This window comes from Cydia fagiglandana, chromosome 9, assembly GCF_963556715.1.
Source record: "Cydia fagiglandana chromosome 9, ilCydFagi1.1, whole genome shotgun sequence".
In the NCBI taxonomy this organism is placed as follows: Eukaryota; Metazoa; Arthropoda; class Insecta; order Lepidoptera; family Tortricidae; genus Cydia; species Cydia fagiglandana.
The window spans coordinates 16,096,295-16,121,851 of NC_085940.1; the positions used below are offsets into that span (position 1 = coordinate 16,096,295).

Here is a 25,557-nt window from a genome sequence, read left to right on the forward strand (position 1 = left end):
GGTATGTAAGGGCATAAGTAGGTTAGTTTAGTATTAATTCTAAGGCGAAATATGGAGTTTTAATATGTACTTTTTCTCCGTTTTCGACCTTAATGCACTGGCAATAAAAATGTAAGTAGTTTTTACCTGTTCTAGTTGTTACTGGAACAGGTAAAAACTATACAGTGAATTTTCATTACGGACACTTACATTAGATTTTTTTACTTTGTTTTTATCAATACTGAAATGCCCGGTTGGGGGCCAACAGTTACAGAAAGCATAACCTTATAAATGTTACTAAATAGGTACATTGGAACCACGATAATGCGAAAAAGAGCGAAGACGTTAACACGAAATATCCTATATTTCATTTCCATTAGGCAATATGAAAAAGATCTTTAATATCTCTTGAAATTAGTCTTATAGTGGTTCCACTATACTTGATTTGATACACCATATAGGTAAATAATAAAGAATAACCATGTCCACCATATACAGCACCGATTTCCGAATAAAATCTTATAGATGGCGCTAAGTAACTCCATTATGTAGATAAGCAGTCTGTAATATTTACTCGTCTCTGACTTTATCTATGAGTAGAATTAAATGAATGCCCTTTTAATACATGATTGATAGTCGTTATAGTATTTGCTTAATTGTAACTAATTCTTCTGTAACTATAACGGCGATTTAGACAGTACAATGTAACCTAGCTGTAGATATGTAACACATGTTGGTTAGAAATCTGTTCTGACATTAATAAAAAAAACTATTAAACAAATGGAATAAAACAAAAAAATATTGTAATAAGTGTTGAGTATTAACGCTAAATCGTTCAGTGTTTGGTGAGTACTTAATGTTAAGATAGATATGTAAAAAAGTTCGTTTACACTTATCTTGTTATTTTGTCTAAAACCAAAGGAATAATCGATACCAAAGGTTGCCGAACTGAACTAAGAAATGGTTATTAAAATCGATCCTTACGCAAAAGCTTTTAAAGATCAATTTTGAATAACACCACAGAATATAAATGAGCATTTCTTCGTTCCATTTCTGGCTGTGCAAGGACCTAAGTACCTATTAAGTTTTATTTTTCCATAGTCCTAACTTTGTAATAATTGTTGTGAGTGCACATTTAAATTTAAATGTCGTTTGATACAGACTGTAACAGAAATCGCGTTAATCTAATACTTAAAGGCACAGCACGAAGAAAAATTATATATTCTGCGAAATATGCCTAACTGACGATACTGAAATTGGTAGGTATAACAGTTTCAGAACAGTTTTTGACTATTTTTGTAGGCCATTGAACTATGCGTCACAGCGATAAACTTGATATAACGCCCGATTATTGTCTGACCCAAATTGATAAGCAAAGATTGATTATCTAATAGTCTGTATAGAAAAGAAATTTATTTTCCCGATACATTTATAATGATTCACGTACAGTAATGTTATGGCAATTATGGCACAGAATAAATAATATATAGTACTAGCAGGGGTGCGAAGCTCCTGACTTCGGTCAAACTCGGCTCCGCTCGGCTCAGCATTGCTCCGAGCAATTATTAGGGTTGGCACCACTTGACTTCCTTTTGCGTGCACGACCACAGATAAGATAATCACTTGATTTTTGACAACCCTAGATAGCCGAAAGGGATAGTGCCATATATTAGAAAGGGACAGCATGATTCGACCCTGAACCGCTGTCAAACTTCGGTTTTGTAGGAAGTTTCCTTTCTGTACGGTAGTACTATTAATTATTCTGTGGTACTAGGTACAGAAGACTCGCTCTCTAACAAAACGCGTCTGTCACGATCAGCACAGATATGGCCGTTAGGTGGCGACAGCGCCACGCGCGGCTTATTCAATCCCCAAAATTGGGGTCGAACGGATGTACTTTTAGCTACCTGTAGCAAAACGACGAAATCGCAGAGTGAGCCACGCCTGGTTATGGCAAAGTCGATCTATTTCATGGGCATTGTATCAAACGGTTATTTACAGTTTATAATGTGCACCCTTCCATTATGTTAAAATGTAAGTGTTCAGTAATGTGCATATGAAATAAATGAAAAAATAAATTGGAATGATAGATACTGTGAGCTTGTGTTTTTATTTTGTAACCATATGTGATGACAGTAACACACTACTTAGCAGGCCTAAAAACCAGGCTAAACTCTAAAGGCGAGCCAATGTCCTTGAATTTCATTTTTAGGGTTCCGTACCCAAAGGGTAAAACGGGACCCTATTACTAAGACTTCGCTGTCCGTCCGTCCGTCCGTCTGTCACCAGGCTGTATCTCACGAACCGTGATAGCTAGACAGTTGAAATTTTCACAGATGATGTATTTCTGTTGCCGCTATAACAACAAATACTAAAAACAGAATAAAATAAAGATTTAAATGGGGCTCCCATACAACAAACGTGATTTTTGACCAAAGTTAAGCAACGTCGGGAGTGGTCAGTACTTGGATGGGTGACCGTTTTTTTTTTGCTTTTTTGTTTTTTTTTTGCATTGTGGTACGGAACCCTTCGTGCGCGAGTCCGACTCGCACTTGCCCGGTTTTTATTACTTCCGCGAGTTCCGCACAAATTGTCCCGTCTAGACTGGCCTTTTACATGGATAAGCGAAAAAATTGTTTGCAATTTGCAATTGCTAAACCCTGGCCGTGCACCGCTGTGGGATGGTCGAACTTGTTTTAAAAACAATTTTTTATGTTGGTAAATACAGGGTGCAAAGATAAGTCGGGCCCTGGAGGGAAACTACCTTAAATCCTTAAGCTGGCTCATTTTACTTAAAGGAGACATTTCTTTATTTTTAAAAAGAAACAAAACTGCATTCAAAGATTTTCTAAAACTCGCTTGCCTCGCCCGGGACTCGAACCGACTAAAAATTCCAAAAAATAAAAACTCGCAATGTTATTTTACTAGTGGATACAGTTAATGTTAATGATAACATTTCTACAAGAAACATTAGGTCTTACACTCGTCTGTCGTATAAAATATCCATAAAATCTAATATTTAGTACTCAAGATTTTTTTTGACAAGCCAAATTGAAGAAAAAAAGAAATATACTTTGAATGCAGTTTTGTTTCTTTTTAAAAATAAAGGAATATCTCCTTTAAGTAAAATGAGCCAGCTTAAGGATTTAAGGTAGTTTCCCTCCAGGGCTCGACTTATCTTTCCACCCTGTATATTAAAATAAACTAACAACTAATTAAAAAGGGATTGAGGGGGGAATATAGAAAGTAATAAAATAACATCTTATTACATTTCTTTTTTTAATCACCATCCAACTATCGACACATTTTCTTACAATAAAGTATTATCACAAAAACTGTAATAACTGACGATTCACAGAATCTAATCAAATATGCAATGGGAAGATCTTAGAAATTTTAGCAACTTGATGTCCAAATTGAAAACTGAAGCCTACACATTGCTTACAATTAACATTTAAAGCTACATCTACAAGACAATTAAAGTCTAACTTAAAATCTAAAGGTAGTCAAATTGTTCGAAAGAACGTTCAAATATAGAACACTGGGTAGATTTAAAAACAGAATGATCCGTCATACATTAACTACACGGTAAGACAAAAATGATGTAAGTAAACATTGAATTTCTATTGAGTTTTATAATACCTCTAACGTATGTAAAAAAAACATTCCTGTACACATATTTAGAACGTTATAATTCAAGCTTGAAAGCTGCCATCTAGCGGAATTTTCGCGCAACTTTTTCTAGGGCAGGTAGGCGCCAATTTTAAACATGTTTTGAGCCAGCTACAAGGATGACGCAATTCCTCGGTATCTCACGTCAGACCAGAGATATTTTAAAGGTGTGACGTAAGGAGTCATTCACCTTATAAAGCTCAAATGTGTTATACTAACATGTTTTGAATAGCTGAAGTGATTTGAGACGAGGAAAAACTGACTGAATGTTACTAAGATTAGTACCTTACTGCTCAGTCATTAAGGTGGATATTTTAAAGTATTGTAATGTTCAATCCAAACAATTACAATCATATTATCAAGGTCATCCTAACACCATAAACGGTAAAGATTGTTAAATGTTCAAACAAACTATATGATTTTTTTCCTTCATGTAAGGCCCTGTAAACTATTTTAAATTAAACACTTAAAAGCCAACATTTTTAGTGGTCTATGTTTTAGGTTGAGTACATTTAAAATACCTACTTTGGAACTATAGAAGATATAGAAATGGATAGTTCAGACAATTCTTCTTGAATGCTTCTATAAAATATTAATTTTGATTCACATCTATGACAATCTAATATCATAATTTAAATTGTGAATTGTTTAAGAAGAGGTCAATGTTTTGTACATATCACCGAATGATTGAACTTAATACTAAGCTATTTTTTAAACTTAATAAACAACTTAAGATTAATATCACTATTACCAGTACAGGAACTGAATGAGAAATAAAAGCAACATTGCTTCAGATCTAGATTTCAATAAGTGGCCACCCCACACTAGCGTCTTTTCAGCGTCGGCGTCTAGTCAGCGCTATGGAAAATGGGGTTGCTGCGCAGTTGCTAGTCAGCGTGATGGAAAATGGCGTCGCTGCGCAGTTGCTAGGCAGCGTGATGGAAAATGGTGTCGCTGCGCAGTTGCTAGTCAGCGTTATGGAAAATGGCGTCGCTGCGCAGTTGCTAGTCAGCGTTATGGAAAATGGCGTCGCTGCGCAGCTGCGCCAACGTTGCGTCGAGCAGCAGCCATAGAGTTGACTAGACGCAGACGCTCAGGAGACGCTAGTGTGGGGTGGCTCTAAAAACTGGCAAACAAATATTAAATTATAAAAATGCACTTTTAGTGCCAAGTTATACAATAATGTAATGGGCTTGGTTGTCACTATTTTTCCTTATCTGATAATTATGGCTTACATAAACTACAATATTTACAGAAGCCTTACTTGCTAGTGCCACCATAGACAGCCAAATTAATAGACATGCAAAGTTCAAAAGACTGTAAACACTTTACTTAAACTTAGATGGACTCTAGGTAATATGATTGTCCATCGCCACAAAGCGTCATGTTGGCTAGCTAGTGAAGTATTATTTTAAAAGCTCAATACTTTCTTTTAAGTTTTATATGTCTATAAGTTTCACCGTCTAAGCTATGCACGAAACTCGAAAAAGCAATCTTTTACTCTCACCTTGCAACACAGTTTAAATACACTTTACACATTAACTGCAATTATTTAATTAAATATTTACTAACATATTTTTTTGGATTTTTTTGCCCTTCGAGGCTACAAATGGAATCACTTATTTAATTAATACAGAAATCCTCACTAGGATCATATTAATGCTATCAAAAATGCAGTGCAATATCACTTACCCTTAGACCACACTAAATTACATTAAAACTTGCTATAATTATAATCCTGACAGTCTAGCATGTTGCATTCTCGCGCGCGAGTCCATACTTGAAGTCGCGCTAGATGTATGGAGTCACGCGTGATAGCCGCCCTGTGGTTGTGTGACGTCACGGCCCCATAATGTAAACAAACAGGTTCACTCTACTTACAGCTCGATGAATAAAACAGTTCTATTTGACTGCCCAAAAGCTCTGACGTTTCATTTATAAAATACCTAGTGCCAATATAGTTAAATATATACCTACATCACATTAATTATCTCACCCCTTCTGTCACGCGCGAGAACTCAACTCATGCCAGCAGGTCTGAACGATATTTTGTCTTGAATAGTAGAAAATATTAATAGTTAAAACCAAAATAATATTAATAGATAGAGAGAGTAACATTGTTGCGCTTATATATTCCGCTATGTGATCTGTCTAAGTTTCAAGAAAGAAAACCTTAAGTAGTGGTTTTAGGGTTTTGTTTCAGTTTTCAAAAATTGAGCACAGATACGAATTTGCAAGCATAGTAACAATAAGTTTATAAAACATGCCTTCAAGGACCAGCATGTTTGCAAAAATGCAATCATTTAATTTCTCTATTTTACTAAAGAATTGGCAACATAGCATGAAAATTAAGCTGCAGGGTAAGTGTAACTGCGTAATTACTATTTTCATAATAAGCTATCAATACTAATACTCTAGTCAAGTGTCCTCACTGCATGCAGTTGTAAATTAAAGTTGAACAGGCCTGTACCCAGAGAATCCTTTGGTAGCAACTAACGGTGTAATCTTCTCTAGGCCCTGCCTGTTAGCCTGTACTACTTTTTAGCCTTAGCCGAATGCCCCTGCTTGTTCGGCGGGACCCACCTCAATGCAGACGGGTCTACACACAGCCGGGGCTTCTTGAAATGAGAGCTTGCAAGCTGCTCCGCAACTATTTTTGGAGTAACACAGATCACATGCTGACCCTTCCAGTATTTCACCATATTCATAGATTGGAGTGTAGATATAATGTCTGTTTGTGATATTCCTGTCATTTGACTGAGATCTTTAATGCTTAATGTGCCCCGACTTGCACTCAACACTTCCAACAGCACATAGGACCAGTACGATCGGTAACTGAGCTTGCCGAGGTCTGACAAGGGCTTCTCTGGACTACCAACCACTTGCTCTAGTCTTGAGAGCTCATAGCTAAATGCAATCAGCAGCTTGCCATAGCCTTGTCTCTGGTACGGAGGTAGGGTTAGTATACAAGCCACATTGTTACCTTCGGGGGAGTCCTTCTCTTTAGAAAAGTATCCGACTAAGTGCGCACCCTGCTTGTCAACCTCACACAGGATGTAGAATAAGAACTGTTCTATATCAAAATACAATGTTTTATGGTCTAAAAATAACTTTGCTAGTAGACATAGATTCTGGCAATAAATCTTATGCTCTTTTCCATCCGCTTCAAATATTGCAATGGTACCTTTTCTGTATATCTCACTGCCCTGTGGTTGTCTTGCTGTACACTCACTTAGATGATACCTGTATGTTTTCTCCATTCTCATATATTTTAAGCAGTATTCGCATATCCATAGTTTAGACTGTTTGCCATATTCATCAGGATAAGGACTAAAATACCAAGTATCGATCTCGTACTTTCCTATTTGAATTTTGTCGATGTATTTGACTTTCGTGATGGCTTCATGTTCCTTCTCGAGTGCAGCGGTCGTGGGGTCCATTTCTGCATAGGACTTCTGGACGTGGTTGATCTCGTCATGTTTACGTTTCTGATTCCGCGTTATCTTCCGGCCAGACTTGTCGGTGAGCAGGTGGTCGGAATTCAAATTGTTATTCGACTGCTCGCACATGTCAAACCTATCGGACATGACGCGATGGCGGGAAACCCACTCGTCGAGCCTTCGGTCGTAGCCCACATAGTGCACATAGTATTCGAAGCCGGAGTCTGCGGCGTTGTACCGCGTTTGGATTATCTCCGCCGGGTGCCATGACTCATCTGAACGCCGCACTAAATAATGCTCTCCTATGTCAAGGGGCTGTTCTTGCGTCGATTCCGAGTCTTCCTGATCTGCACTACGACACTCCGGGTTTGGTAATTCATTATTAACGATGGGTTTTTCCAGTTCTTTATCACCTTTAGCCATAGTTGTTAAATTTCGATAGTATCACGCAATACCGCGCAACTACCGTTGTGGCCACTGCAGCCATAGTACAACCATAGACTATAGAGCGAAGCAGCGCAAATCAACGACGCGCAAAAAACTGCCGCAATAAAAAAATACAAGACTAGAGTACGCCTTCATTACACATATTGTTACCGGTTTTTTATACTTTACCGATTATAAAACAAACTTTTATTTTATTTATTGTGAAAATAGTAACTAAATTTTAAGTTATTTTACTTATTATTTGTTTATTATTATTGTAACTATTTAAAATAACCATGACGACATTCACGACTTTATCTATGTTAAATAAAAAAAAACACAATTTGTCTATGGCTACCAGTGTTACTAGCCTTGCAGTTTTGGTATAATTTGAGGGAAAATAAAATTTATCATAGATACCACAATAGTTGTCTCCAACATTATTTTCTCAATTTAACTTAATTATAGATTATATTTATGTACTTTATACATTTTCATTATATTAAGAAAGGGCTTGAAAGCACAAATAATTGATTGAAATTGATTTATTGGGGATTAAAAGCGGTTTTACTTATTTATTAACAAAAACGAGCCTCAGCAAGTCTGTATTAATTTACATAAACATTACATTTTGTTATAAAATCAGTTACAAAAATCTAAACATTCAAAATAATTGAAAAATTTGCGGGTTTCGACAGAACTGTTAAACTATCACATGGCAACTTTATTTTAATGCCGTTGCTGTAATCGTTGACGGCGAACGAGACGTCTCCGAGTGAACGGTGATTTCGTGAACAAATTGTTCTTATCGCCAGTATAGAGATATGAAATTAATATTGTTATCTAAAAACTGTGCTGTTAATTTATACGAGTGTTGATTGTGTGCCGTTGTGTATTGATTACATCTGGACGTGTTATTTGTGTGGAGTGTGACGGAGGAATTGGGGAGATAGCTTGTGTAATTGTGCTTTATTAGTTCAACCGTCTCTGTAATCAGCAGAAATGCAGGCGATCAAATGCGTTGTGGTCGGCGACGGGTAAGTTATTGTCCTTACCGTGTTATTTTCTACACTGTTACTGGCCGACTCGCTATACACTTCACGTTACATTGTACTGACGTCATTTTTAAATTGATGTGTTTAAATTTATGATCCTTCTATTAGTACCTTTGTACTGAGGCGTACGTATTGTATTGGTAGTTTTAGATTATTGCATTCGTTATTGTATGAAAGCCGGAATACGTCAGTTTAATTCCTTCAAATGAGAATAAGATTCGATAGAAATGTTTGTAGCCTATGAGTAGCATAACCAACAATAGTATCATAAGTTGTTTATTACTTTTGTTATTTGATTGGAAGGATGCTGTTATCACAATTTACAATTGGCGACTAAATCATTTATTTACATACAATATAAATACAGTGGTACTACTAAACGAAATTAATAACTAGCTTAAATCTAAAATAGGCCCCTGAGGCATTGTACCAAGGATGCTGGCGGCATTTCCCCGCTGTATCGCAATGCTGATACGTTGTGCGAGGTAGCCACCAGCTCTTCGGTCACCAGTTACGTCAACCAGACGCTTCGCGATTTCTGCGAACAACTTATGCGCGCTGGGACCCCATGGACCTAGAGTTTCAGCTCCAAATGGTACAAAATGGTATTCTCTATTGTTTGGTTGGTTGGTTATATGTAGAAATTGTAGGCTGAATGAAGAAAACTGCTCTCGGTTTAAGACAATTTAATTCATGGTATTTTTTTACACCAAGTACTTTTGGCTTGAATACTGTCATTATATAATATTTGAACAATTATTATAGCACCTCTTGAGCTGCTACCTCTGCTGCCTCTGCTGTACTTGTACAGCAAGAATCTTTGGACAACTGGTAGCTGCAGCTTGGTTTATTTGACCTCTAGCCGCCCAGAGACCTATAAAAAGGTCTCCTTTTCCATTCTAATTTGAACTTTGTGTTGACAAAATAAAATTTCATTTTGCTTGGCAAGGTTTGACATATGGGCGGCTAGAGGTTAGTTTGGGTAATAAAAGTAGTTTGATTGGACTATGTTTAAACCAATCTGCCCATTACAATTGTTATTTTAGTAAAATACTGACAAATTTTACAATATAACTATTTTAGTATCTCGGTTATAAAACACATATGACCCCTACATAATGACTCAGCATGATGATGATGATGACGTGATGAGCAGTCTACTAGTAGACCAAATTATTACATTAAAACACATAAATAAATGGCTTCCTTGAAAATGAGTATAGTAGCAGTTATCAGCTTGTGATAATGATAATGCAAAGCGGAGATACATTTTGTGATAATGATAAATTCTGGTAAAACTTACTGATAACTCATTTTTGATGAGTCATGCCTTTGTGTTGTCAATAATGTAACCAATAGAATGCTGTCTATCATTTCCTTATGACATGGATGCCACTACTGGCCTGTAGACAACATGCTAATTGCTAACGCTCCTTGTACTGCAAAACGTAATTCAAGACCCAAAAAAAGTAAGAAAATGTTGCCACTTTTTACTAGCGCGTCTTGTATTTATATTAAAATAAGTAAATAAAAGTACTTCTTTAAATCGTACAAGTAAAATTACTAATAAATAAATTATCTTAGCGTGATTATTTATCAAAAGGAATTTACTATTTTACAAACAAGTTATTGCAGTGGCAACATTGTCTTAACTTTTTTGGTCTTCAATTACATTTTGCAATTTAGCGAACAATATGCAACTGTCACTGTCAGACTATACTTGCTCACAATGATCAAGATCACACAAGATCACAATGCTATCTCCTTTACCCTTGTTAAGACCAACTAAGAGTGGAAGAGATGGCATTATCACCAGTTAGGTCACTAGCTACCTTCAGTAGTCAGGCCACTTAGTTTCGCATGAAGTATTATGGAACTGTGATAGAGACACCCAAAGCGATTCGATGGCAAAGGTGAAACATTACATTGAGTGATGTTATATAAAATAAAATAAAATAAAATAAAAAGCCTTTTATTTCCTGCTATTTGATAGGTACATGATTTGTTTGGTTAGTTAGATTTGGTTAGTATTTATGTTTTTTAGTTAAATTGATTTTTGTTAGTATTTTTACTCTTAATCTAATAAACAGGAACCCCTCAGGTGAAGGCCTCTTCCAAAGCTAGCCATTTTTCTCGGTCCTGAGCAGTTTTTTGCCAGTTCTGCCCGGCAATCTTTTTGATGTCGTCATCCCAGCGTGCAGTTGGTTTTCCTTTTCGGCGTTTGCCATCAGGGCCTTTCCATGACGTGACTGTTTTTGTCCATCTGCGGTCCTTCAGACGCGCGACGTGTCCAGCCCATCTCCATTTTAATTTCCTTGCTTGAGCAAGAGCATCAATAGTTTTTAATTTTGCTCTTATTGTGCTGTGTCTTATCTTATATATCTTTTTCACATTCAGCATGCTGCGTTCCATTCCTCGCTGACATGTGATTATTTTATTTTTTACCTTTTCGGTAAAATTCCATGTTTGGCTTGCGTATATTAAACTTGGTATAATGCATGTGTCCATAACTTTCTTTTTTAGTGTAGTTGGCATTTCACTTTTGAATATTTCTTTATAATTCCAGTATTTGCTCCATGATGTTATATAGTAAGGTATAAAACATAGGTATTACTCGTTCAGTTCTCAATATACTACTTCATATCAACACCACAGGCCAAGGTTTGCATTTAAGTTCGCATAGATATAGTTAGTTGATAGTGAATGAGCATTCAGTTTCAAGTTTAACAACTTTAATAAGGCTTTATCCATTAATATGACTCAGCTGACCAAGTCATGGTTTAAGGTCTAAGCTTAAAGTTATTGTCTTAGATAGGTAATCAATTAATCATAGAGGCATTTATTTATATGAGTCTAGAACCTAGACATTTTAAATCCTGACATTGTACTGGTGTTGTGTACAGTTTGTAGCTACATACCAACAATATGTGACGTTCCACGGCAAAAGGTACCTTATGGCGGCTGGCGCCTACGTCGCATAGCGCCGCAATAATATTGGAGCGACGTTAATAATAGCGTAAGCGCCAACCGCCATGTACCTTTACTCGTGGGACGTCACATATATTATTGTCATTATAAATTTGTATTTGGGGATAAGAAAATAAACATTAAACTGTACACTTGAAATAACTAGAATAATAGTTATCTAGATAATGTCGGTCGGAGGGCAAACATGGCTATCATTTATATACCTGCTATCATTTCACAGGGCTATTTCCTTTAGTAACGTTGCTAGATATGATCATAACGGAAACCGTATTTTCCTGTGAAAAGGGGGTGTTTCACCCTCTATTATGTATATACAATCACCTATCTAGGTGTACGCTGTAGGTATGTATTCACCATTCAACCTTGACAGGTGGGATCAGGAATCAAAAGGCCAGCATTCAAATGAAGTTTACATTCGTAGGTATTGAAAGCGCCCCTTCGTGGAATAAGTGCTGTTTCAATCGTCAAGTTGATTTGGATACGGATTCATGAATAGTCTGTACCTATTTTAAAATCCTTTTTTTAGCGCATACTGTTGGATACAAGCTATACTCTGTTAGGACAACTGTACATCAGGAGATATTTTGCTCTAGGTTGTCTAGGACATAATTACGAATGCGGCGAATCTCCACTCAATGTGAACGACCGGTCTGGCCTAGTGGGTAGTGACCCTGCCTATGAAGCCGATGGTCCCGGGTTCAAATCCTGGTAGGGGCATTCATTTGTGTGATGAACACAGATATTTGTTCCTGAGTCATGGTTGTTTTCTATGTAGTTAAGTATTTATACATATCGTTGTCTGAGACCGTGGGGCTTAGTCAATTTGTGTAAAAAAATGTCCAATTATCTATTATAGATATAAATAAAAATATAAAATAAAAATGAACCTACAGTCATATTGATTCCCCTTCTGCTTACAATATTCTATGTAGGTACGACCATACTTTTCTACAGCTGACTATAGGTACGAGTACATAAGTGTCAGCACTTGGATCTGATAAACAAGAGGTAAGACACAAACAAGTCTGGATCTCGCAAATCTGATTCGGCCCCCACAAAAAATCGTGCGTTGCACTGCAAACACCGATTCTATTTTCCTTTCTTGTCAACTCATGCTGTTTTCGAAGATGGGAAGCAGACTACATGTGATGGGAGACTTTCGTTCTATATTTCCACGTATTATCTAACAATCCCAAAGTTATCACACAGTTTAGCAATAAAAATAATTGATACAGCACGCGACCTCATTCGGGTCGGGCTAGGCCCGCCAACAGTAAACACTATAAATACTATTTTTAGGTTAACGGGTTTGCAGTCAAGGTTATGCTGACGTTTCGTTTAATCTCTGATCATTGTGTGCAGTAATGAAACATTCCAATCGATTTACATTTACATCAATTTCTGTATTTACAGTATTGCTTAATCGTCTGGCCATCTCTATTGTAACACCTGCAGAAGAGTCTTTAAGACCAAGTTCGGCCTGCCCAGCCACATTCGGGCCCATAATGGCTCCTCTACACGATGGGCCAGCGCCGGCCAATCCAAGGGACGCAGCCATGCGGTAGAATGAGATAGCAATATCACTTGCTTCCTCTAACACATAAATGTGTCCCTTGGAGTGGCCGGCGTTGGCCCATCGTGTAGAGGAGCCATTACAGGCGTAATCCGTAATTGCTGAGGTCGCTGTCATCGATATCGATGAGGAGGACTATATATATAATCGTGAAGGTTTTAAGGGAATGTTGTCGTATTCCCTAAAATATTTTCATGTTGGAACTTATAACATTCGGTAGGAATATTATATTATTTAGTCACAGTTGACATAGGTCTAGATCTCTCTCTTTCTACAAAAACTCAAAAACGTAGAAAGAAATGTATAGTTAATTACCAGTCTATATATTATAAAGGCAAATGCAAATATACTGCAATATTTCATTATTGCAAATGTCTTGCAACTACTTAGTTAGGTACAAAAAGGGGTTATTAAACCTTTTTACACTCCTGTATATAGTTTTCATTCCATATGTAGCTTAAGAAGTTAAGACCATAACCGGCGGTTTTACCTTATTAGTCAGGTTCCTAAGACTAACATGGTATTGGTACCTATTCGCTTTCAAACATTTAAACTTTATGGGAAAGTGAAAGTGCTAAGATCACGTTTGATAGTGTCACATCACATCCTTGTTGCAGTGATGCGTGCTTGGCATGTATATTATATTCAAACAAGCCAAAGGTGCCGGAACTTAATTTACTTTTGTTTCTTTAAGAATTAGGCTAGGGAATAGTCGTGTGAAATTGTTAAAGCCGGTCTTGAAGGGTCCATAACATGAATGTTTCATTTGCTGCAACACAGTCAAATACCTGATGAGGTCCAAATATATCTGATTACGGTGATTAGTTTAAGCCCTGTGTGTGTGTAGGGTGGAATAGAGGTTTAATACCTTAAAATTTATATTTAATTAAGGCCTTGTTCTGTTAGACTTTATAACAGGCGATTGTACTTGGAAGGATATTGTCAAAAAGTCACTAACTATTAACCCACTAATGACTACATTTTGTATAGAAAAGAAAGTCTAGTAAAGTGATAAGAAAGATGCTACAAATGATTTGCAGGCCGCGGTACTTATTTCTTTATAGAAAACCGTGGGAAGAAAGAGGGCTCGTATTTCTTTGAAATATGCAGCTGAAAATGTCTAGATTTTCTTACAATGTTGCTGGATAATTACGACGTATTTTAAAGCGGGTTTAAAGGGCCAGTACGCAGAAAAGTCGTAATTTTGCATTGTAAAGCCCTTTACATTGTAAACGTTAATCTCAGAAGCTATAAAGAATTTTTTCTACTCGGGTACTTTTATCCGTCATTTACATAGTCACGAACGAACATATAAGGGCATACATTATTAATACTCCTTAAAAGTCTATAGTCTATTGCCCAAAAAAGCACTTGTATCGTTTTAGAGACATTACGATACGGTAAGCTAGTGCAGGGTAGCAGGTGCCACATACCGGTACATTGCTACCAACGTGACAAACGATTGAATGCATACGGTTTTTATTAAAAAAGAAACAAATTTGTACTGAGTTCATTGCTACCAACATAATAAAAAATACTTTTATACCCTACAGCACCACGACCCTGGTGCGGTGCGGTAGTGTGTAACGGCTTTAAAAAAAACATAACCATAGACATTACTCGTTTGTTTCTCGTTTCCCGCCTTTCCCGGTAATTTCTTGTTCTTTGAGTACTTTGCGTTACTATTTGTTAAATTTGTTTTGCGTTCATAAAAAGTGTTGAAAATGGACAAAGAGGAATACATTGTTTCTACACCTGAAGAAATATCCGCTGCAGCACAAGCAGCGACCGAATATTTGTTGCCTAAGTACTAAATCTCAGCACCTATACGACAAATCTTATGAGAAGTGCATGGCGTGGAGATTGGAGCACAAAACTTCGTCATTCTCTGAAAACGTCTTTGGTGTATTTTCAAAGACTAATTGAAAGCACCGGATCAGATCTATCTTTTAAGCAAGGTTGGTATATGTTTTAAAAATATTTGATACACATTTTTAGGGTACACAGTACAACGAGCTATATTTATGTACATTTTATATTTTTGCATTGAAACTGAATATTATTTAATTCTCCTTTTTCTTGTTACAGGTTGCAGTAATATTTGGTATTATGGGTGCTTGTCGCAGACAAGAGCTACATACATATAGTAATATCTACTATCCAAAATTTACATTGACATTTTCATAAATAAAATTTTGTTTATATTTTTTTGTATTTTATTTAATATTGCCTACTCATAGAAAAAGCATTGTATGCAACGTTGTATAAGTAGTCAAAAAATGCTCATGGCGTATTTATTAACAATGTTCGCCTTCGGCTCACATTGTTACCCACGCCACTCACATTTTTTGACCCCTCTTATAAAACTGTTGCATAAAATACTATAAACCATCTCATTACACATGCAGTATCCTGTACACATGTGTTCTCGGATGTCATAATCGTTTAAATGTCTCTCGACACGCTATTCTGTCGGCTGCTCTAGTTTCTACCATTCTCCCACTCAACTGAAACCAGTCGAACTTATCATAATATATTCACGTAAACTGACCGAGGATTGGAAAGCAGTATTTCACTCAGTTCTTGAGAATAACTGCCTAAGATATTTGACCAAGTTAAATATTCTTTGGTGTCCTTTGCATGCAATACGTTTCACTAGCGCGGATTTTTAAAACCTTGAGGGCTATTTTTGAACTGCGAGAATCATAATCTTTAATTCACATTAAACCTGTATTTGGTCCCATAAGATAATAAGGTATAGACAACTCGCTTGAGCCACCTCGGAATAAAAAAAAACACCAGGAGTGTATTTGCTGCAGAAGAGCTATAAAATATACTAGGTATGACTGAACGCCGATTAGCAGTGTCAGAACAGCGCCCGCATGCTCAGCTTTATGTCATAATCTGATTAGTCGATGAATGGATCACGAAGTAAATTGAGTAATGCTTTGAACTGTTCCTTTCATTTGTACGTTGGACGTGATCCCATTGAGACTTATTGAGGCTTGGCGGTGGTTACGTCGGATATTTAAGTCTAACTAGACGTTTCGATTTGGCGTGCTAGACACACGGATTGCTTGCAACCGGAAGCATGGAAGTAGTGATTCTCTGACTTTTCGTTGCATAGTCTGTCATCACGATATTTTTTCTTTTCGTTCGGTGTTTGTCGATGTACGTTCTTGGCTAGACCCCTACCCTTTTAAAATTCGTAACGCCATGGCAGGTTTGGTGGGTCTCTCTTTTATTCGTAACGCCATGGCAGCACTGACGGGTCTCCATATTGAGTTATTTGTTGAGAAACGTTTCGAATCGATCACTGGTTCGCCCTCCCATAATGTGACATGTTTTTTGTTGTGACTTTCCTCAGGGTTGGACGTTATGCAAAATACGCTCAGAGTTTTCAATAAAACCGCATTCTCGACATATTCCAAATACCAATGCAACGTCTAGAACGAATTAAATTCTATAAACTAGACTAGGCGCCAGCGTAGAATACCGGACAACTTTCAGAATATTCAATTACTTAATAGCCCTTTATCTTATCCCATTCATTCAATTAAAAAGGAACTGCGGGCTCAATTAAGGAATTCTCCTCGACGTTAATAGAATATGTAAACCGACATTCGTTCCAAGCGAGATTTTTTCTCTCGGTATTCGATCTCTTTAGCCATATGTGAAGACTAATTATACTAAGAAGTCGCCATACATGAGTCTGTTCCACTTACTCATGCTTCCTTAGAGGACTAATGGAGTGCTTTAGCAGTGACTAAACTGGAAACTTATCGACGGACGTTGCATAGACTTTTACAATTTATCTGATTATGGGTGTTGAACTCAAACTTGAAAGTAGTTAATGATAATATTGTCTTCGGTTACCGCGATAGTTACTCATTAAATAAAACTATTGTCACCCATTGACCACGAACGCTGTAAAGGGTTAGAAACGTCGGGATGTTGTAACAATTCAATATACACGATATAATCCGTTTCAATAGTTTTATTTTATGAGTAGTTAAACTAGTTAATGACGTTTTCAAAGAAGCTAGCCCTGCTATTTTAATGTCATATGATCTTTTAAACATGACAGTATATACTCTAGTACAGCCATTCTCAAAGTGTGTTCCGCGGAACCCTAGGGTTCCGCAAAGCCTCTGTTGGGGTTCCGCGAAAATACTTGTAATAATAAGAAAAAAAACCAGCACTTCTATAGGTATATCTGGTCCACAGTGACGAACGAAAATTTTTCATTTGGGGTTCCGTCAAATATTTCGCTTTCCAAAAGGGTTCCGTCACCAAAAAAGTTTGAGAACCGCTGCTCTAGTATACATAATTTAATTATCGTGTCCGTACCGCAGACCAAAATACATTTTGATTCGCTATTATCCTTCCTACCTACTCTATTTTACCTCAATAGTAAACGTTTGGTTTTCTTGTCTTTCATTTAACAAGTTTAACATTTCATTCTGATTAATTTTATTGGTTTCCATCAGTTTTCGGTACAGTTGTTAATTAAAACCCATTGATTCCTAAATCCCAAAACGGTTTGATTGCCGAGTAAAGTGCAAATCGTTTTCAAACACGGCAAAAGCAACACTTTAGTTCCCTCAATCAATTGTATAGGTCGATCTAATATTTCGTTAGAATTGTCGGAAGATAATGTGCCGGTTGTATGTTTGTTCGCCTTTTAATAGGCCACAATTTTCTGCTTAATAATAAACGCTAATTAGAGTTTTAATTTAAGTTCCACTAGAAGTTCCTTCCCAACGGAATCCTCTATGTATTTGCCTGATATCTCAAATGGCTTGAACTTTCCATCCGAGAGCAATAAATTCCTTGATAGTCGTCATAAAACCAAGTAGAAATATTATTAAGTACTTTGTAAACTTAAATAACTTCCACGCCATTATGAAGATACTAATTTGTACCTTCCCTTGGTTAAACGCTTCCTTATAAACACTTTTGTTTAAAGTTTTATATTGTAAACATTCTTTGAAGAATGAATCACGAATTTCCGGATATTTATTCCGATTCAGTTCTTTTAAATACAAATATTAGTATTAAATTTTATTTTTGTAGTTCGTAACTGCGTTGAATCGCGTCCGAGAATAAATTATTTCAACCAAATAAAAGAAAAGGTTCAGGTCGTGTCATATCAGAAGGTTAAGGAGTTGGCAGAGGACCGGATGAGTTGGAGATTGCTCCACCGACAAGAGCACAGCCAGGCGTGTCTCACTCCGCGATTTCGTCGCTTTGCTACAGGTAGCTAAAAGTCCACATCCGTTCGACCTCAATTTTGGGGTTTGCCATAAGCCGCGCGTGGCGCTGTCGCCACCTAGCGGCCATATCTGTCCTGATAGTACTATTATTTATTCTGTGGCACAGCTCTTAAATACCTATAAAGAGAAGAACTGCGTTGAAAAGTAAAGCTACAAGAAAGCGTAATATCATCCCACTTTCCGGGAAGTTTTCCGAAAACTCGTTGAAACTGTCACGCTAATAATGAAAAATTGGAGCGTCAGTTCCGTTCGAAAGTTCATATTTCGTGTCGTCAGTTTGGTGAGAGTTAAATTGGCGAGCTCCCTTGAATCCTCTCGTCTCGTTTTCAGCTTGTATACCTATTATCATAATATCATTGCTTACTTTAACCAGCGTAACTGTGACTCTTTAATAAGAATTAATACATTTTTTGGACGATGGCATTAAATGGCTCAGCCAAAAAATACTTTGTTTGTTTTCCGAAATCCAGGACTAAAACCTGTGGACTTGGAATTGACTTGTTTTTCTCGACGCGGTAGTGATCCAAAATTAAAAGTAAACCTGCATTGCTATTTATATAAATAGTGAGGTATAATATAATAGATGTGGTTTTCCTTCAGGGCCCATTAAGTTTTTCCACACTATATAGTTCTTAGAATCGCAATATTACGTTACACTGGTCAGCCTAAGACCTCGACTCAAGCCAGCCAATAAGAAGCAATGTCACGCTCAATGCATCACAAACAAATGCCACAGTAAGCTCCTGCCACGATCACCCTTCAAGTGCCTAAGATCGTGGGAAACTTACCAGTGAGCGGCGGATGTGAAGCGCATCAACAGAAACAAACGAATGCACGTTCAAATTTAAATCTGGAACGGGCTCGGAAAAACAAATGAACGTTGCAAGCTAATATTTAAATTTGGAACACCGCACCGCGGTGCCGAGTGAAATATAATCAAGCATCTTGGGTTCCACAAAAACATACGAATATCCAAAAAGAGGTAGTAATTGTCGAATACACTATGATTTTACATCAAACGCAAACAAACGCAGTAAACGTCGTCGAGAGACTCGTCCACGATTAAATATGGAACCATTCGCGCGAGCGCCATCTACGTAAAGCCTTTGCTTTCCCGCTTTTAAAACTGGAATGCTCGCAGTCAGAATCGCTTCGCACGTGCTAAATGACTCGCAACCTTGCTCTCCCCTACGTCCTACGGGGACCGGTCGATCCAGTGCAAACCGGATCGCATGAAGACTATTGACGTCTAACCACGTCCAGTCCACTCTGACCTCTCGCACTTCAACCTTTGTCCTTACTGCCGGGTCACCAGAACGAAACTCAGTAAACAAAACACCAAGAACTGCAACGCTTCGAGCTGAAAACTGCTGTTCTTTATTTAAACGCGGTTTAAAAATAAAAGCGGTTGGCGTGTTGCCGTAATTTGATGGAATTGCAGAATTTGCAGTAACGGACGCTGACAAATGCGGTTTGCGCTTGCATAATTTCACAGTAAATCCGCTATAAAAATGATGAATTGCGTTTCATGGTAATGGATGATAGTAATTGGAAGCTAGTCGGCATTCTTATTTAGAAACTTAAGAATCGCGGATACCATTCTGAATATTCTGATGCGATGTCGACATAACATCACGGGCTTTGCATAATTGCCTTATTATTTTTAGATCGACTCCATTTTCTTAGCTTTTCTAGCACAAAATGGATTATGAAAGCCAATAAATTATACATGGGATATGAAGATCGCGCTAATAACATTGATACTGACAAGTTTATAAGCGAGGTTAGTATAGATATAGTTTCACCGTGTCGATTTAGGCAGGGGTGAAAAAAATATATGAGCGATAGAATTTTGGGACGCAAAATTTAATACATAATTATTTACATACCTAATTTGTAATTATAAAGGAATTTTCAACAACTAAGCGCATTGGTGCTATTGGTGTCACGTTAAATTTTGAACGTTTCCTACATTTTAAACTTCTTTAGGTACAAGAATAGGTGTCATAGTCAAATGGTATAAATTAACAACTACAACGTAAAACTAGTAGTCATTAATTATAAGTTTTTCGTGTATGAACCTGGCGTAAACACTAACCTTTTCTAATATTGTTAAAGTATCCCTTCCCGATTCCGAGAAGGCAAAAAAATGAAGTACAAGACTTATACTAACATATAATATTTTATTTTTAGTGTTTTAGACACTGACCTTATTTTCTTTCGCGGGTATGCCACGTCCCATATTCCCCACAAAGTATACCTTAATGTATGCAAAGCACGCATGGCACTTAAACGACGAGGTGCTACAAACTTTTGCTGAACACGGAACCGCAGAAAACAGCAAATCGTCGGGGATAGTGCAATACCGCGTAACTAACAAATGCAGTAAGGTCCAATTTCTTTGTTACATTGTTTGAATTTAGAACTCTATTGACTTTGTTGATTGAAATCTGTTTATCCCATTGTGTCGTATACACATATGACTTCGCGGTTATAACTATATGAATTTCCCCGCCGTCCCTGAACCGCTGTCAAACTTCGATTTTGTAGGAATTTCCTTTCTGTACAGTAGTACTATTACATATTCCTCGCTCTCGTTCAGTATCTGTGACGGAACCATCCCGGTGCAGTAACTGCCGTTCTGCCCCAATTCCTCCCAGTTCCCGCTCACCCGACTGACCTGTTTGCTTGCACTGCCCATGCAAATGCACTGCAACAGATAACTGCACCGGCTATTGTTTGCAATTTAACCTATTTCTTTTCATACTATTTTTTCTCTTGGCGGGGTTACGGTGACTAAGTCTTTTGATATTCCAAATTTAGTTGAAAAAATGATTCGTCAGCTGATACTCTGTTCTGTAGTCAACTTAGAAGTAGGTAAGCACCCTTATTGTTTCATCATGTCCGTCGAATTAGTACGATTAGCATAGATAAAAAACTAGAAAGATGCAATTTTTAAAATTTTAAATTTTACAGACAATAGTAAAACTTCTGACATTTCCTCTTTGGATACATAAATATTTCCGCTGGATCTCACTTTTTGGAGTATCCAAGATAACACTATCGTGTTTATGTTTAAACTTTATATAAATATTTATCTTTGAATAGTCCACTTTAAGTTACATACTTGCTTAATCACAATCAGTCTTGCTTATGACTCATCATAACGAAACTTAAACACTACGCATTATGACGCATTCTAGAAAACAATTGACTCAAAGAAATACGGTCTGCAATCTCGAGTCGTTCCGTCCCTTTCTGTCAGTCCTGTGATGGCTAAATGTCTCAATCTATCTCAATCCATCAATTTGATTTGTTTTCTGTCGCGATACTCCTCTGTTGACTTCTGTATTAAACTATCCCATCAAAAACATAAATGTAAAAAAGGAGAGCCAAGTTCAATACAAAAATTATGCTTGGCTGTGGGGTTCGCTGCAAAAAGAATGGAGATCTAAATGAGTGCCAAGTTCCATGCAAAATCCAAATATGTATTTATAGGAACAAAATAACATTATAAACAAGTATTAAACTCTATTTCTTTGCTTTATTGGATACCTATAACAATTGCTGTTATTTAAAAAAAATGCGAGATCTTAAAGCAGGTTAGATTTGACTTGGCCAGTTTTCATTACATCAGTCATTTTATAAAGTTATTCAACATATATATTTTGTAATTCTGATAAAAACTGGCCAAGCCAAATCTAACCTACTTTAAGAGCTCACATTTTTTTTAAATAACAGCAATTGTTATAGGTATCCAATAAAGCAAAGAAATAGAGTTTAATACTTGTTTATAATGTTATTTTGTTCCTATAAATACATATTTGGATTTTGCATGGAACTTGGCACTCATTTAGATCTCCATTCTTTTTGCAGCGAACCCCACAGCCAAGCATAATTTTTGTATTGAACTTGGCTCTCCTTTTTTACATTTATGTTTTTGATGGGATATCAATACTTTTTGTAAAGAAAACTAGGCAGGTATTGAGATTTAATGTTCTTTCTTCTGTTCTTTGTATTAATTATGTGGTGCCGCGCGCCGCCAACGACACACCGTTGGCCGGTTGTTTAGCGCGTACCTATTACAGGTTTTTTGTATGGGGACCCCCCCTATTTTTTAACTTTTTTTATTTTTAGATTTTTTCCTACGCTTACACACAATTACCGAGCTGGATTCCAAATTTCATCCTTCTAGGTCATCTGGAAGTAAGTTAGGTTTAGGTACTATATGTCAGTCACAATAAAAAAGAAATTTGTATGGGAACCCCCCCTATTTATTAACTTTTTTTTGTTTTTAGATTTTTTCCTACGCTTACACACAATAACCGAGCTGGATTCCAAATTTCATCCTTCTAGGTCATCTGGAAGTAGGTTAGGTTTAGGTACTTATATGTCAGTCACAATAAAAAATGGTTTTTTGTATGGGGACCCCCCCTATTTTATAACTTTTTTTAATTTTTAGATTTTTTCCTACGCTTTCACACAATAACTGAGCTGGATTCCAAATTTCATCCTTCTAGGTCATCTGGAAGTAGGTTAGGTTTAGGTACTTATATGTCAGTCACAATAAAAAATGGTTTTTTTGTATGGGGACCCCCCCTATTTTATAACTTTTTTTAATTTTTAGATTTTTTCCTACGCTTTCACACAATAACTGAGCTGGATTCCAAATTTCATCCTTCTAGGTCATCTGGAAGTAGGTTAGGTTTAGGTACTATAGGTATGTCAGTCAGTCTTAAAATTTACGACTTTTTGACCTTCATATCTTTATAACCGTTTGAGCTAGCTTCATGAAATTTGGGCTTCTAGATGTCCTTATGGATATAATTAAACACACGTAGTTTTATGTGTTTACGTTAAAGATGTTTTGAGTTATAGAAGGGTCAAAAGTGGCACCAAGTGGTTCGTGTAATATTACACTTGGCGCTGGCTAGCCAGTTCCTTTGCTTGAACTTGGCTTGACACGCTGCCGCGTGTCTAGATATAAACTGATCTGTTGTAGGTCAATGACCTTATTCACTTAATATAAACTGCCCGTGTAACTTATTCCGGGTTTTAAACACCATATATTATATTTACAAGAGTAGTGACTATTTCATTTAAAGAGGTTGACTTTTCTGGCTTTTCACACTTGCGTTTAGTTCTATACTTGTCTCACATAAGAGATACTTAGTTTCCAGCGTGGTTTGGTTGACAGATGCTTCCTGAATACAGGGATTGGCGAGCTGTAACTTATCCTTGACGACTCTATCTTTACAATATAATAAATCAAAATCATACAGTATAATCTTATAAATATATCCACAAACATAAACATATATACACATACCTATATTATCTTCTACACAAACTAAAATAGTCTTAGCCATAGTTTCCGACAAGCAGCAAGCCAATTATTGTAGCTAGGGTCGGCCTGAAAACCAGCGTTGTAGTAGGCAAGCCTGCTGCAACACATGCTGAGGTTCGCTCCTTTTTAGCATCATAATTTTAAACAAAAATATATCTACATGTAAACATACTAATTTTTGCCTATTTAAGTTTAATTCTAAAGCTTATAATGTTTTGTAGCATTGCCTGTAAACATTTTTCAATGTGGTGTTAAATAAAAATGTTCTATGTCTATGTCTATCTTGGTCTTTAGCGACCTACATATCCAATTAATCAACACTCGCAAATAACTACTCTATTTATAATCTTATTTTATATAGGTACCCGCTACATCAAAAGAGAAAAATTTGGCCTCGAAACGTTTTCAACAAATCTAATTCGAAACTGAAGCACGTTTGGGACTTTTATTACCATCACTTGAGCTTATGCCTCTATACAACCACCTTAAAGATGGCCTCGATATTTCTAACAATTCTAGCCAATCAAAGATCATACTTATTCTGGTTTATTTGAGTCGGATTTCCGTTAAGCAATCAGTATAACACCCTTGAAAGCCGTATTGGAAATTCCGTAACTTCCTCCCGAAAGAAAATCGAGTTACTGACGGAATTACTCAATTAATTTAGCGGAGAATCTTTGATATATATCCTGTAGAATTGATAAGCGGAAATTGCTTAGGTTGGATACCTATAACAAAATTATATGGCTCATTAGATACAGTCCACGGTTACAAAATTGTATTTCCTTTCCTTGCTTTGTAATTCAGTGCGTCTTCTTTAATCCTATACAATAATTTACATTTCTATACGATTATGTCTGTGCCAGCTGTCTGTTTGTAACATTTTTTTTTTCTTCTGCATATGATTAGGAGCTAGATGGAGCCCTAAGATTAGAGGGATTTAGCATTAAATAGTATCTAAAAGTGAAATCATGCATACTCGTAGTTTCCACCTACTGACCTTAATTTATTTAACATTTTAAATCAGGCAACAAGGCCCATATCACCTTACAGACTAACATATATATGCAATTTTATAAACTTAAAAAAATAAACACTATTTAGGCGACAAAACGGCGTGGCTCCGTTATATCCTCTGTCGGATTCGGCAGTTTGCCCCGGAACCTCCGAAACACGACACCCTTCCTAAAAGTAATATGCGATTTCATTAACCTAGAGTCCTAAGGGCCTACCGCGAACCACGTTGGACGTGCTGCCTCCCTGTCACACTTACGTACGAATTTACACGCGCGACAGAGGGGCAACACGTCGAACGTGGTTCGCGGTAGGCCCTCTGATACGAAAGGTACATACTCCTGGGCGGCTACCGCGAAAACAGAAATTCTCAAATTGCGGGGATCTTTCTCTTTTACTCCAATGAAGGCGTAATTAGAGTGACAGAGAAAAATCCCCGCAATTGACGATTTTCGGTATTGGCGGTACTGTAACTGTTCGTGTTTACATTGGTTAACAGACATATTCTAGAACATGTTACGTTAAAGTTTTTGCGTGCAAATTAAGGCCTCGTTAGCTCGCCCACTAACCCACCTACGTTTGCGCTACGCCACCGTGCTAACGAGTGACCACATAACCTCTGTATCGGGCACTTTGAGCAATATCACACTTGAGTTGGCTCGTTACCTGTGTGTTGTGTTATTCCTATAGAATACTAAGCACGAACGAGTCGTTTGCTTAATAGGTTAGGTAACCAGTATAATATATATCTGGGGTTTATAAATTATGCGTTATTAGTTATTATATT

General features: G+C 36.9%; 2 protein-coding genes and 1 long non-coding RNA gene across 3 annotated transcripts in view; 2 read left to right on the forward strand and 1 right to left on the reverse strand.

The window, feature by feature from the left end:
• On the forward strand, positions 1-2,078 carry LOC134667473 (uncharacterized). Its single transcript, XR_010098640.1, has 2 exons — positions 1-118; positions 166-2,078. It is a non-coding gene; the product is annotated as an uncharacterized LOC134667473 (long non-coding RNA).
• Positions 2,079-3,239: 1,161 nt separating this feature from the next.
• LOC134667474 (histone acetyltransferase KAT8-like) lies at positions 3,240-7,607 on the reverse strand. Its single transcript, XM_063524893.1, has one exon. The coding sequence runs from the start codon at positions 7,512-7,514 to the stop codon at positions 6,186-6,188; it is 1,329 nt and encodes a 442-aa protein (XP_063380963.1). The 5' UTR covers positions 7,515-7,607; the 3' UTR covers positions 3,240-6,185.
• Positions 7,608-8,244: 637 nt separating this feature from the next.
• Positions 8,245-25,557, forward strand: part of LOC134667500 (ras-related C3 botulinum toxin substrate 2) — a 54,446-nt gene continuing 37,133 nt past the window's right edge. Inside the window, exon 1 of the mRNA XM_063524927.1 lies at positions 8,245-8,554. Coding sequence (XP_063380997.1) covers positions 8,520-8,554 — 35 coding nt within the window. The 5' untranslated portion in view covers positions 8,245-8,519. The remainder of the gene's footprint in view (positions 8,555-25,557) is intronic.

Bases quoted from the DNA above. Each gene is read 5' to 3' on its own strand.
- LOC134667474 (XM_063524893.1), bottom strand. From the start codon at position 7,514: ATGGCTAAAGGTGATAAAGAACTGGAAAAACCCATCGTTAATAATGAA.